The following is a 15,030-nucleotide window of genomic DNA, read 5'->3' as shown; positions in this document are numbered from 1 at the left end:
AGCTGAGAATGACCTCTACCTTAAATTTTTTTTGTTTGGTTGGAGGTCGAATATAGGAAGTGCATGGAAAGGTGGTTATCAATATAAAAACATTTAATTTTTCATACATTACAATTTTTTTTTAGTTTTGATACACTTAAAAACCGACTGGCCGGGCAATCATAAATAATAGTTATATCCAGTTTGACAACTAGTATAAAGAGAATAAAAGTCGTGACTTTCAAGCTAGCAACCTTTTATGGCTAAGTGACGCTGAATTAATATTTATTTAGGTGTCTTGTTAGTTACTTTTAAATCAAGAACATAGCCAGCAAGGGGGCTCAAGGGGTCCGGAACCCCAAAATTTTCAATTACTTTTTTAGTAGATTATTAGTGTTTAATAATAATATAGTATTACTGATATGTACTGCTGAAAGATCGTTTTTCAACAAAGGAAACGAGCCAAAAACTTCTTAAGGAACGAAAAATGGGGTCTTGACTTTTCTGTCCACTACGAAAAGATTTCAGTTGTCTGGACCCCCCCCCCCCCCTAAATTTTTTCCCAGCTATGTTCTGGTTTTTTAAATGTGTCAAGCTAAGAAAAATATGATCTTAAAAATGTATTCATTTCATTCATTTTTTAACCCTTCTGATACTCTCCCATTTGGTCATCCATCAAAACTAATGCGGCTGATTATGCATTTTTTCTGAGAAAAATTCCCTCAATAAATGTTAAGAAAATGCCAGGCATCTTACTAAAATACAGTACAGATTTAGGCTCTAGGCCTTCTATACTATAGTGGTAGCCATTGCTACTCCAAACTGTCTCTCCTTAAAATGTGGAAGACCCTCCTTCAAGCCCCCCCAAACATCAATTTCCATCACACAAGATTTACACTCTTCATTGATCATGCTGTCTGCTACAGTACTTTTATTCTACTCAATCTATTCAGAATCAATGCCAAAGTTGCCGCACCTGCTGTGGCAGCCAGCCAAGGGCGATGCTGGAGGTGGAGCAGGTAGCATAGCAGGACCAGACACGTCGACACGATATCTGTGTAGTAGAGGAACGTAAAGAATGTACAGGAGGCGGCAACATCGCCAGATTCGCTGCCGTCATTAGATGTTTCCAATCATCCTTCAAGACAAAACAAACAACTGTCTCATATATCTGATTGCCAAAATCTCATAAAATTTTTAAAAACCCGGAGCAGTGGCTATTTGTTATTGACAGTAAAAATTGATTATTTATTTCAATTAGTAATATGGTGTTGGTAGTTTACTTGTATTATGATAAAGATATAATGAAGTTTAAAAATATATTATTAATTAACACTAACGACAACAATTTCGCATAAAAATTCAAAAGTTCTGTGCCTTGAATATTTTTATTGACTATAAGATTGTCTATCGATTGTTATTAATACAGTGTTGGTTAATAATTGTAATAAGTGATCTATAAAAAGACATTGGCGTTTAGAAGATATTACCAAATAACACTAATTATTTTATCTTTTTGCAACATTAAATGTCTCAGGATTTTCATAATAACATACTGACACTTTTGAATGCCAATGTAGCAGGGGCAAATTAATTAGGGTTAACTGAAATGAAAAAAGTATGTTTTCTTCTAAACACTTACAAATACAGACACATAAATAATAATCTTACCTTATAAATAAAAATTAATCGCAAAATGTGGTTGGTAAGCGCAAATCTCGAGAACGGCTGGACCAAATTCGGTTAATTCTTTTTGTAAACTGTCCATTGAAATCCGAGGAAAGGTTTTTATGAAGGAAAAGTTAAGAAAAGTTACCTGGAATATTTTGGAATTTAGAAAAAAATTTTACTTTTTACGTTTCATAACTAAAATTTAAAACTGGCACTAAACAGCTGTTGTTGACAGTTATAGTTCGACAAATTTTCTGAAACATCAGTTTACATTTAAAATTTTATCAATAATAAAGTAAACAGTGCTTGATCAGTAGGTGTTAATGCAGATAGTAAGTAAAACATTAATTTTACTCCAGATTGTGCCAGTGCCAAATTAAAATCATCTAATGCATTAAATTAGATGATTATGAAACGTTCTAATTTAATCTTTTTTTTTAAAAAAAAAAACGGATTAAAAAAAATGTTTTTTTCAATTAAAAAAACATTTTTCTAATGGTTTTCTAAAACATTACAAAAACATTAGTTTTATAATGCTTTTCTAATGCATTATAAAACTAACCTTAATGAACAAAGTTATGAATGTTTTCACATAAGTTACTTTAAACTGGTGGGCTTCCTTGGCATTATGATATTACATTTTAACAATGGCTTTTGGAAAAACAGAGAAATGAATACTAACATGTCTCATCGATTCATTCTTTCCCTGGCAACAGTCCAAAAAACAAGTGTAACGCAAAACTTTGATAACGATTATTTTGGAATGTTGCAAAAACCTTAATAAGGATTTCCCTCTTATACCGAAAGTACAATAAGAAGTAGGTTTAGGACTTCCCCCTAGGTTGTAATAGGCTTTTCAGTCCTTACTTATGTGTGTATTTTCTTCATCAGGACAAGGCAAACTCAACTATGTAAACACGGATTTTGACCAAAATAGATTTCCGAGAACTAGATAATCGAACATAGTATTTTGATCGAGGGCAATATGGCAAATACTAAAACTGTGAACATAGTAGGTAAGTGAATTTAAACGGTCTTAAGTAGACACTTTTTTTAACCAAAAGTAAGGCATCTCGGTCCTACGTAAGTATATATATTTCTTCTTCGTCAGAACAACAAAGGCAAACTCTACTACGGTACTGAAAATATCTTGGACCTGAAATATATGACAAGGACTGGAAATATACGCTTTTTGGACCAAAGTAAGTTTCCGATGACCTATGTGATCCAAGATTTTGTGTTTTCTTGATCGGGATGATGACAAGGCAGATTCAGCTGTGACGTTTATGTATGTAATTAATTAGAACCAGAAATGCTCCCTACACATGCCAAACATGATATAATAATTAAGTTAAACTCTGATACTATTTACCATGAACTTAAATAATATCTACCTGATGTATGCCTGCTTACGTTTTTAAAATTTGTATAGGACTCCCATCATACTACATCATAATAGCTTTTACTAAGTAATATAAGGACTTCAGTTCTAAAGATTGTGTGCGAAGCCGCGGGTAACAGCTAGTTTATATATATATAATTTACATGTTTATTAACGTGTACCTACAGCTGAAGTACAACGCATATTTGTAACAATATGTACGTTAAACTTGGCATTATTGTGTATTTCTCTTAGCCTTTACGCAGGATACAAATGTTTTCTCACGAATGTCTATTGCTTTCTACTGCTCATTTATAACATGCATCTCTAACAAAATAAGGATTGGCCAAAACGTTGGACATGTTTTGTATATATACTTTATCTGACACAATTGATCTACCATAGATTTACAACCACATTTCCAATATCTCTTAAGTGACACTCTGGCCACGGGTTGTCAGAGGCAGTGTTGTAACTAAAGGGGGAGATAAGGGGGATAGAACCTCCCCTCCCAAAGCCCTAAAATATTTTTAAAATATATGTATACCTAATTTATAAACAAACAAACACTCCAAAAATTATTGAATTTTACTTTTACTCCCCCTCCACAAAAAAAACCGCCACTAATCACAAGGCTTTACATCTGAATGGAAATAACTAAGAAACGTGTGTGACAGACGTCATACACCAAACGTCATGTCTAACTATGGATATATTTAAGTGAACTGACAAGACCAGAACCATGCAATGTCGCTTTGACCATATTAACTGAACCAAGCTTTCTGGAAAGGTAACTGCTTTATACATGTATAAAAATTTACAATCATATGCCACTTTCAATAAGGAAAGAAAAATCGCTTCTTCCAAGATTCAAAATACTTTCAAAAGACTATTTACTTTCTCACTGTTTCTTACAGTGTAGCTGAGTACTTGGCTTCTCCATCAGGACTTTTGAAGAATCCGACTTGCTATAAAAAAAAATTATTATACAATTTTTTGTGTATTGTTGTATTAGAAATTTAGTTAGTTTAGTATACAATTTGTAATTTACTGACGAGTCTTTACCAAAGCATTGTGCTTGTAAGGCGTCTGTGACAATTATGTAAATAAATAAACCTTTTATGTTGAAGAGGTGTCTTTGTTCTAGGAAGGGCAAATTCAAGACATACCTGCTTTTACGCTGTTATGTTCGTGAAAAGTCCAGCTAGCTGAAGAGGCATTTTTCAAACATAAAGTTTAATTTTATAATTCTGGACATTACTTCAGCCATCTGGTACTAGATACAATATTACCACACAACTTACCATAACATTTGGATGAAGACGCTTTGAAATGTTATAAATGAGGTAAAAGTTGACAGCTGACACTATCAGATTGATGGCTCGCAAGCCGTAGACACAGCAGAGATCCACCCCAGTGAGGGCGGACAATGGCATCAACACTCCCACCGATATGTAGTACAATCCTGGTAACGTAGTTATCTTGGGGTCCCACTGAAACAAAAAATCATTCTTACTCATAACTTCCAACCAAAACTATCAAACGGTAATATATAAACATACGAGGTCTGTCTGTCCAAAAAGTATCCGACCGCCGACCAGTAGGCGGCGCCGCGGCGTTATAACCGACCAGCTCAAAACCGATTATTGGAGGGGAGGGGCGAGCCTACTCCTTCCCATATTAGGCATTGAATACGATCCGGTCCACTCAGTGAGTCACAGCGCTCTGTTCCGTACAGTACTTGCCATGTGTGTGTCGCATTTCAATATGGCTGAACTTGTTGAGCAGCGCATTTTGCATTAAATTTTTGCCAAAAACTTGGCCATTCAGCATCAGAGACGATTACTATGATACGGAAGGAAAGGTTATGTTTACGGAGTGTTTCCGGAAAGTGGGAAAGAGCGTTGGAATAAGGTAGTGGCTTGTGGGGGGAGTACTTTGAAAGGGGGGACCAGATTGCCGTTGCCACCAAGTAACGTCAGTTCATGCCAGACGTCAAGGTCGGATACTTTTTGACACACCTCGTATATGTATATATGGGAAGAGTCTAGGATTCTGCACTTAGTCTTGAAAGACCTTCACATCTCCCTTATACAACTCTCAAATCTAAGGCTTCTGCAAAAACAAACTTAGATTTGTTAGATTCCTGTTCTCTAATGTCCTTTGGGATAAAGAGATAAGCCATGGAGTAAGTGCCTTACATATCACGGAGTACGTGCCTTACGTATAACGCAGTACATGTCTGAGTACATGCCTTACGTATCACAAGTAGACTGTTACAAAATTTTCATAAATATAAACTATATTTATATGTGTATAAATGTAAAATATTAATATGTTTAAGGAGTGCATTATTAATACCTGTAAATATATATAGATTTAAAACAAGGAAATGTTGCTAAGTGCATGGAAAGTTTTTCATTTTTATTGCTTTATAACTCTGTTATTTCTCATTTCCACCCCATGATAAGCTCATTGTTGTTTTGTTCAGGAAGACGACAGTAATACGTACAAGAATTTAGGATGCGCCATTACAATTATCACACATTTGTGTATATTTACTGTAGGTTAAAGCTTTAAAATTGTAACGAAAAAATAAAATTACTTGGATAGATTACAATAAGCGGATCCGGTTTTTTATATCGAAATTAACAAACGATTTAATTTAATTATTATACCCATCGATATATTCAATCAATAGTAATTAATATGAACAATAACTAAAATCATCTGTACACACATTTTCATACTCTAAACACAATTTGTTCTATAAGTAACTTAACTTCTTTTAAATAAAAAAAAGATATATTTAGAAAACTATGCAAAATAACACTAAAAGATCATTTACTGTGCCTTTCTCGGTTTCAAGCTGTTTATATGTTTTCTTTGTTATTTAAAATGACATTTTCCATGTCACCAGTCTTGATGTTTTTGTTTGATCAATGGTTTGTCATTTGTAATTATTTAAGACATTACGTGATTGTTTATACTAGGCTATTTCTATTAATTTTGAAACGACTTTATTTTAGTATTTTATATATAGTAGTAGTAGTAGTTGATTCGATATATAAAGTATCGATGACTGTAATAAGCTATATAAAAACCGGATCGCATATCATACTCTGCCCAATTATTTAGCTGTAAACTATATTAAAGACTATGCACATTTTAGAATTACTTACAGGCCCTCTTAGGGTTATCAAAGCAGATAAATATAATTTACAAGTTGATCACCTCATTTCAAATTGTCAAACTAGGCCTAATTACAAGAAATCCAGCCCAAGAAAATGGACCAAAATAGTAAAACTAACCTAGGTTTTAGAATAAGCTATATTTTAATTTAAATTATATACATTATTAAAGATTACCTCGTCAAAATAACCTCGGCAGTATTTTATAGTTTGTGGAATGTGAAAATATTTCATCAATAAAAGGCTTGCTTTGTACGGAGTACATTATTGAAAATATTATTACAATTAATAAAAAAGAATAGTGCGAGTGATACTAGTAAATTTTTACGTTTCATCTTGTTCAATTAATTACCAATAAAAACCCCCTAAATATAACTAAATTATTTTACTTTATGGACAGTACACCACTCGCTCAAAACCATAACATTCTAGAAAATTGTAACTGAGGTTATGAAGTAGTCGACAAACTTGAACAAAACTATTACTCTGTCGTCCGCTCTCTATGATATACTAATGCCTCCTGGATAAACGTAATTCAAACACCAAAATTTTATTTTACATTGCCACTACCCGCGTAAACAAGATGTTGTGTTGTGTATAATTAACTCTTGTTCGTTCAGATATGTTTTTGTTATAAACCAATGAATTATTAATTCAAAATATTATTTATACTCTTGTTCTTGCTATAATTAGTGATAAAATTCTCTGCGATTACGTTTGTCTTATTTTTACTTATTAATTAGTTTTTTTTTTTTATAGAAAAAACTACTGTCGGGCGTTCTACATAAAGCAGCAAAAACATTAATCAGTTTTAAAAAATGAGTTCACAAGATTAGGAGATTAATTTATTGTCCTTTTAATTTGTAATTTCTTAGTATTTTCAGTCCATTAATGTGTAGAATAAACCCAAATTGGAAGATAACTGGTTTACTCTTAAGATCCATGCTTCGCCATAAAATCTTCTATTACAGTTTAGGTTTATCAACTTTATATACAAATAACTTCTAGCTTGCTTGGGTTCTATTATTCTTACCAAATAACTTGCACGTCCAGCTAAGTTTTCCAGTTCTGGTAAGATTCTTGCCCGTTAATAACTGGAATTCCCTTTACCTGTTTGGTCACCTTAATATTGGCCTAACCAATAGAATTGATCAAGAATCAAGAATAGTTTATTTTCCTCAACTGTGGGTATAAACAATACATTGCTTACAATAATTCCATTCTATGCCAAAACTTCACCCACACACAGGAAAAACAATAGGGCCTCAAAGGCAAGCCTGTTATGAGGTTCCTTCATATTTAATAACATTACCTGCTTTTTTCCTCAGGAGGAAGTGCGTTACGACACCTAGGGTCTCCGCTTTAGAGCTCCCCGTGTGTGGGACTCCCTTTTCTTCTCTTTCTCTACGATCCCTAGGTTTACCCACTTAAAAACTCCTGCGCTTCATCTACTGGAACTGGGATCACCAAAAGGCATTACTTCAGTCCAGCAGGGTCTCAGCAGTATGACATATACTACTCTTACTCTTCTAGTCTATTGATGTCCTTCCCCCATATTCTTTTGCCTCATGATCCTCTCAACCGTTTTCTGCCACCATGTCCCACTGATCTTGGCTTTCAATCATCTTAGTTATGATGTTGCCACTCGTCAGAATGCCAAGCCTCCACCAAGTACGGTCTTTTCTCATAGGTCCCACCTCCCACAAATCCAGTATGGTATGCTTTGCCGTCCTCTACATCCTGGACAGTATCTGCAGTTCTCGGATTCTGTTTTCTGCATACGAAATAGGTATTTTTAGAAATCCCCATGCCAAGAGAGAAACTGTTGTAAGGAAGAAATTCGGTTCGCCATGTCTTCTTTTGACCCACTGAGCAACATCAGGGATGAGAATCCTTGTCCATGCTCCCTTTCTGACTGCTTGACCATCTTTCTTGCCACTGATCTAGTAGTCTATTCTGTGCTTCAGTAGTTTCCATGCCATTATGCCGAGTGTACTTTTTCCTCGGCTTTTATGCTTAGTGGCGGGACACTTGCTATGACAAATGCTGCATCGGCTGCAATGGTTGCGGTAATCACTGCAGGACTCTTAGAGCCATTTTTCTTTGTACTCGATCTAATGTACTTCTTGCTCTTGCCGAGTTTAAAGCCCTTGTCCAGACTGGGGCTGCATAAAGAGTGATCGATTCAACAACTGTTGCCAGCAATCTTCGTCTACTTGGACACTGGGCCCCTGTATATCCCCATAAGTCTGCTAAGACAGCCAGCAAACTTTAGTGCATTTCCTAGAGACTTCTTCGATGTGGACTTTGAATGATCTTCTATGGTCTAACCAAAGTCCCAGGTATTTGAGCCTTCTAGTAGGTTTGACCTCAATTCCATTGACCTCAAAATCTAATGTCCAAGAGTACTCTTCTGCCTACCATAAACTATAGCTTCTGTCTTCTCAGGTGTGCGACTGCTAACCCATGATGTTGTAACCAGGTACTGATCTGGACTGATGGCTCCGTTCGCCTTATTCATGAGGAGGAGTCGCTCTGATGAGACAATAAAATCACAACTAACGCTAAGTCATCAGCATATCCCACCAGGGATACACTTTCTGAGGAAAGGAAGTCTGAGCACCCCGTCATAAAGCAAGTTCCATAAAGTGGGTCCCAGTATTGAGCCTTGAGGTACTCCACTCTATGTTTCCACCTCTAAGAAATCTTGCTCAGTCTTCACAAGTATACTCCTGCCCTTGAATTTACTGTTGAATAACTCTTCTTAGGTACGCTTCGATTCCCCTAGACTTCATTATCTCTAATATCTTCTGCATGATGCACTGTTGAAGGCATTTTCCGGATATCCAGGGCAATTACTGCCGGGATTTGTCTGGTCCGTGTGGTGCCACTTGCAGGCACGATCCACTAAGTTTAAAACTTTCTGGACAGCTCTCACCGTAGAATAGCTCTCCCTGAACCCAAACTTGTTCTCAGAAAGATCACCGGTTCTTTCCAAATCTGCTTTCAGTCTGCCAGAAGTAAAATGCTCCAGCAGCTTCCCAAACGTATCCAAAAGGCATAGCGGTCTGTACGACGTGGGTATATAGTCCGGCTTTCCCTCTTTTTTCAAGAGAACCAGTCTTGCTTTCTTCCACTCTGATGGGAAATCCTCATTGAGAAGGACATGATTCATAGCCTGAAGGACTTTGAGGCTGGCTCTTAGCTGCAATTATAACAGCCTCTGAGGGGATGCCGTTCGGCCCTGGGCTCTTTCTTGGTCTTCATTCTCTTGAGGACATCTTCGAGTTCTGCCTCCGTGAAAGTTGGAATGTGTGTTGCAACAATCTCCTCATACATTACTTGAGGATGCTTCGGGAACAAACTATCCGCCACTGCTGTCATCAGAATTAAATAATGGTACTATACTCTTTAGATATAATCAGTGCAGTCTTAAATAACAATTTGTCTTTGTAAAACTCAAACTAGACACAAATAGATAAATACAATTTACAAAACAATACAATACAAACAATTTATATAAGAGATAAAATGACCAAAAAACAATAAATTTAATAATACTTTTATCACCTAAGAAGTAATATTTAATTCAGCAGATCTTCTATGTTGCTTATGGTAAACAGCCATTTTAAAATGCCCTTCTTAAATTTATTAAAACTGCTTACACTTTTTAAATCATATGGTAGCAAGTTGTAAATTTTTCATGCAATAAACATATTTTTTTATAAAAGGTTATGAATGGTGTAGGGACATAAATATTTTCCCTAGTTCTTAATTTATTTCTAAACATATTCATATTTCTTGGGGAATTACCACTCTGTTTTTAGAATGCTGCCATAACTTTACAAACAAAAGAATGTCTTAATGGTAGAATTCTCAAGCTACGGTACAATGGCCATGAATGGTCAGAAGCTTTTTATATTGTTATAACTGTAATTAGATCTGTTTGCTGGATTATCAGTGGCACAAGGTTGCTGATGTAAGTTCCACCCCAGCATACCAATGCATACTCTAAGATTATTGGAAGGTTTCTCAGATTTATTGATAGACGGAATGTTTTCGATTATTTCATGGTTCCAGTTGATTAATCTTTAAATCGAATCTTTCAGCAAATTAAAATTGCATGGCCCTTTTCAGTAATTTTCTCAAAATTATTTTCTGCAACTAAATTGAACTAAACCTGTGTATATTGTATCCTAACTCAAGAGAGAAAATATTCTCCTTCTAATGCCCTTCATGCTCTGTTCATAAATATATATCAACTACAGCTGCAGACCTCTGTACAGTGGCACTAGGTGATACTTTCTCCTGCCATTAGCTGGTGAAAGGTATAGGGTGGACAATTAGCTGTATGTTTTTAAAATAACCATCTCACATTGTAGCCTCCATCTTAGTAAAGAGGTGTGCCTAGTCTTTTTGAAACTCAATTATATTCGATAATTCAGTGGGGAATGTGAAAGAGCCTTGTGCAAAAAGTTTGTGCTTTAGATCACTGAAAGAAGGACCATAAAGTAATTTGCTATCATACCTTCCTACACCTTGAAATTTTTAACAGTGCCAACTCTTTATATTTGTATAATATGCACAAATAACATCAAAACAACATCTAAATAACCACATCGGCATTCGTACCTATAATGCAAGATATAAGAACTATTTTGTAGTACACCACAAATTAAAACGGTATGAAAGAAAACCGGTATTTATTGGCCAAAAACTTTTACAAATTGTACTACCATCACTCACTTAATACAAAGACTACAAAATTCAAACACATAAAAAACAGCAATGCCTTATAATTGTGTCCTTATATTTTGAAAAACTTTACAAATAGCTCACAGGGTTTAGTACACATTAAATTAACACAAATTAAATTAAAACACAAACACAATCCGTCTTGTGTACCTTAGCCTTATCCGCTTATTACCACATATACTTATTCCCACGCTCTGCTTTCCGTATAGAGACCCCGTGACGCTTTCTATGTTTAGGGCACTTTGAATACATGCCATCTGCACTACTCTAGTTGGAGCTCCTGGTCTTCCTCCAATTGAATCGATTTTATTTCAGAAAGGGCACTTGTCCACCATTTTTCTAATTTTTACACCAGCAAATTATAAAACCGTTTGTATTAAAGAAACCGAGTTTATTGTGAATTTGTGTATATAGATTATCTGAAGAAGTATTACTGAAATACCATATTCCACACAAATTTCACATATTTAAGTTTTTTATATTGGTAGCCTCTACAATTTTTGTTTTTTAGTTTTGGATATGTGCCCTTGTCCTCCATTAAAAACAGGAGGTGAAAATGATCATAAAAACACATATTACACAAATCAATTTAATGTTTTAATTTTGCAAAATAGATAAAACAGTGTGGTTTTAACTGTTAAAAAGACTTAATTTTTCTCATTATATAGTTTAAATCCAGAGTCATTCTTGACGTTGTAGTGGGCCAAGCTTATGATAGTGTCGTATAAGAAATGATTTTGCTTCTTCCTGGTATGTTATTTTTGAACGTTTTTTTTATGTCCTCAATCTTTTTTTAATTAATTAGGTTCTTTCCCGTTGTAAGCTCGCTCTGATGGGGTATTGGTATATGTACAACATTAGGTTTCATGAGGAGGAAAATGTGCTGCTCACCAATCCATTGATTGTTTTCACTTCCTTTTACAGTACCTTCCATTCATTTCTAGATAGTATAGTTCAGATTATTTTTCATGCTTTTTTCTATCATTTGTTTTTCATAGTCCATGAGTTTCTTGTTGAATTTACATACTTTTTTAAAGTATTTAGGCCACCACTGATCAAAATCCAAGATAATGCTACTGATCTGTTTTAACATTTACAGTTTCAATTGTTCCCTTTGTGTGGCCATCTTTTTATCAAAGTTTCATATTGTTTCGGGTTTGTACTATACTCCTGTCTTGGTTTTTTATTGGCTTCTTTTAATATACCCCTAAAAGTCCTGTCACAACGGCAAGAAACTGTGGCCTCTTAACGGGAAAAGTTATTGTTTTACAGGTAATTTTTCTGTTGTGGGATATTGAATAACATAGGCCCCTCATTTACCGTGTGGGTTTCTTATTTTGGAGCCTGTTACACGCATCAGAGAAAAACATGCAATCTCTCCGTGCCGTTTCGGGTACAATGTTTGTTTTATAAAATCAAAAATAAAGGAAGACACTTCATTATCCTCCCATTTTTAGCGATTCCCTTGCAATGATAGAGATACGGAAGTTCCAAAAGTGCATAGACCACAAAAGCAGTTAACCCAGAGTTGTGCGGTAGTAAAATAACTCTTGTACTGGGAGTCATTAGGTAAAGGGTAGATTCTGCATATAGTCCAACACAAATACTTATATAAAGTGTCCTGGCTCCATCTTCACACTTTTTTGTAACACATCCTAAAGCAGAATAGAATTTTTTTCCCACGTCTCAAGTGTACTATTTTTTCCGCTGCCGCTACTTCTTTTTGCATTATCGTTTTCTAGCGTATTGCTTTTGAAAATTTTGGTAGTAAAGCTCCTCACATAAACCGCACACATCTTTCCTGTGGCCTACCAAATCTTGAAGTTGTAGTTTTTCTTTATAATAAGTATAGTATGTATACTTGTACTTAACGTTCATTTCTGGATTTATTTTGTGTGAACAGTTTGTGCACTGATTCTTTAATGCTCAGCTCAGCAGAAAGAAAGATAAGTTTTATAGGCTTTCCTGTGTAGTGAGACACTTTGGTTGGACAAGCACTCTATGATGATCTTTATTAGCTTCTGACATATTTCCGTGGAGGCACAAAAACATTTACCTTAGGGGTAGGGTGTTTTTGAGGCCCTAACGTTTGTCCTTTGGTGATTTTCCTTACACTTAGTAAGATCTGAAATCCTTCATAAGTCGTTTGCTGGTGACAGAGTAACAATGCTATTGATTGCATTTTTACCAAACGGCGAATGATTTTCCCCTTTGTATGATAAATGATAAGAAACTGTATGCCTCTTACCCTTTTGTTTTTTCAGCGGGAATACCTGGCTTTGGTCGAGACCTTTTTTAATTGCTTTAAATTTCCATAAGTTCCTTGCAGAAACGAATCTTGTTGATTTTTGTTATCTATTGCTGTACATAACTCCAAAAAACATTTTGTACTTTGAATCATCTTTAGGTATTTTATCCAAACAATTTCTGTGGCACCTGAAAGCAAAAACATTTGTACTAAAACTGTCTAGTATTGTTATTAAAAATATTTTATACAGCAATACCTTACAAGTAATTGTATGTACATATCCACTCCGATTATACAACCCACAAGTTTTATTGTACATCGCTGGGATTTATTTAAAACTCAAGATAAAGATATATTTTAGCGTTAACAGTTTCAATAACATGATTTAATTTGTATGGCTTATGTTTATAGGTTAAGTTTTGTAAGCTTTTTGTATTGATAAAGTCAGTAATAAATTTCTGGGACTCATGTCAGACTGATTAGTGTAGGCCATTTATCCTGTGTATGATTAAAAAATTATGTAATCCTAATTAATATACTTAAAAAAACTTACACCACAACTGTTTTTTTTTCCCAGGACCTTTCCAGGAACCTCAGCTACCTTTGTAGTTTCTATAACCTCTCCGAGATAACCGATCCTTCTTAATAATATTACGTTTGTACTTATCATTGTTGTGAACTCCCCATTACCCTCTTCTAACTTAATGGAATTCTTAGACCTTGGTCAGTGATCAATTTCCATCATTCTCATTCTGGCTAATATTGTATTATAAATACACGAAAGACTAACAAAGATGCTTTCACCAAATCGTCTGAACAATATAACAAACATTTGAGGTTAGACCGAAGCTAACTCAGTGCTGGCAACTGTTTGCTCAAGTCAAGCGCATCTGTCTAGTGTAGTCTGTTTGCTGTAGAAAGGGCACATGTCCATGATAATGTGCCCTTTCACAAATAAATCTAGTTTTCAGATTGCCAAAGTAAACAAATGGAATACAGTTAGAGATGTGACCTTTTAACATTAAATGTGTCTAACACCCAAAGAAACTATTTCTGCAAAAAAAAAACCCAATATTTGAAAAAAATGTGATTTGTGCCCTTTCTGAAAATAAACGATTCAATTGTCTCCGACCAGACTATTAAGGACAAGTTAAGATTAGTAAGACACTTATCAATTATGCAACGCCTGATTAGTGTGAAAGTTGAATTTAACAATAATCCACCTTCCTCTCCAGTGCAGCGTCTGAAATCGGACGCTATCACATACTTATTGACTCCTGTAGTCACGTTTTGAAAAGATAACTAAAACTGGACGTCGAAGCTCAAAACTAGGCCTTGGCATCGTATTCGACATTAGAGGACCACATATGCTACAAAAAATAGGTGTAATCTAGATGAAGAGGCATTCTCATTGTCTCCAGTCCCTGTGCAAAACTGAGCACACTAACGATGTCTCAAGACACGATACCAAAGGAAGATGGAGTATCCGAGGTGTTTTCTACACATAATCAATCTTTGGTTGGAAGAGTTTTTTTTTTTTGTGATTTCTTATTTTATACAACGGCAGTAAGCTAATGTCCCTACCTAATTCAATAGAGGCAATTAAGAAAAATACATGCGGTTCACAATAAAAAGACAGATTAACGAAATAAACAATAATAGTCGATTACAAACCCCATAAGAATACAAGTACGTAAAGCTAAAAATTGATTAAATCAACAAAAGCAGTAGCAAGAGCAATATAACGTCCAGACCCTTATAAGCCGCAATAGTATCCAATAAATAATTAATCAAATATAAAATAA

General features: G+C 35.0%; 1 protein-coding gene across 1 annotated transcript; it reads right to left on the bottom strand.

Moving 5' to 3' along the window:
* Positions 1-955: 955 nt before the first annotated feature.
* LOC124374835 (putative Dol-P-Glc:Glc(2)Man(9)GlcNAc(2)-PP-Dol alpha-1,2-glucosyltransferase) lies at positions 956-6,456 on the bottom strand (the record flags this gene model as incomplete). The annotated part of the gene is made up of 3 exons (XM_046832982.1): positions 6,400-6,456; positions 4,336-4,524; positions 956-1,117 (listed from the first exon to the last, which is right to left on the bottom strand). Coding segments are annotated over exons 1-3 (408 nt in total), but the record flags the coding sequence as incomplete, so codon positions are not given.
* Positions 6,457-15,030: the final 8,574 nt, after the last annotated feature.

The sequence above is a fragment of the Homalodisca vitripennis genome, unplaced genomic scaffold, assembly GCF_021130785.1.
Source record: "Homalodisca vitripennis isolate AUS2020 unplaced genomic scaffold, UT_GWSS_2.1 ScUCBcl_10425;HRSCAF=19311, whole genome shotgun sequence".
Taxonomy (NCBI): Eukaryota; Metazoa; Arthropoda; class Insecta; order Hemiptera; family Cicadellidae; genus Homalodisca; species Homalodisca vitripennis.
This window is presented reverse-complemented; position numbering and strand designations above follow the sequence as displayed.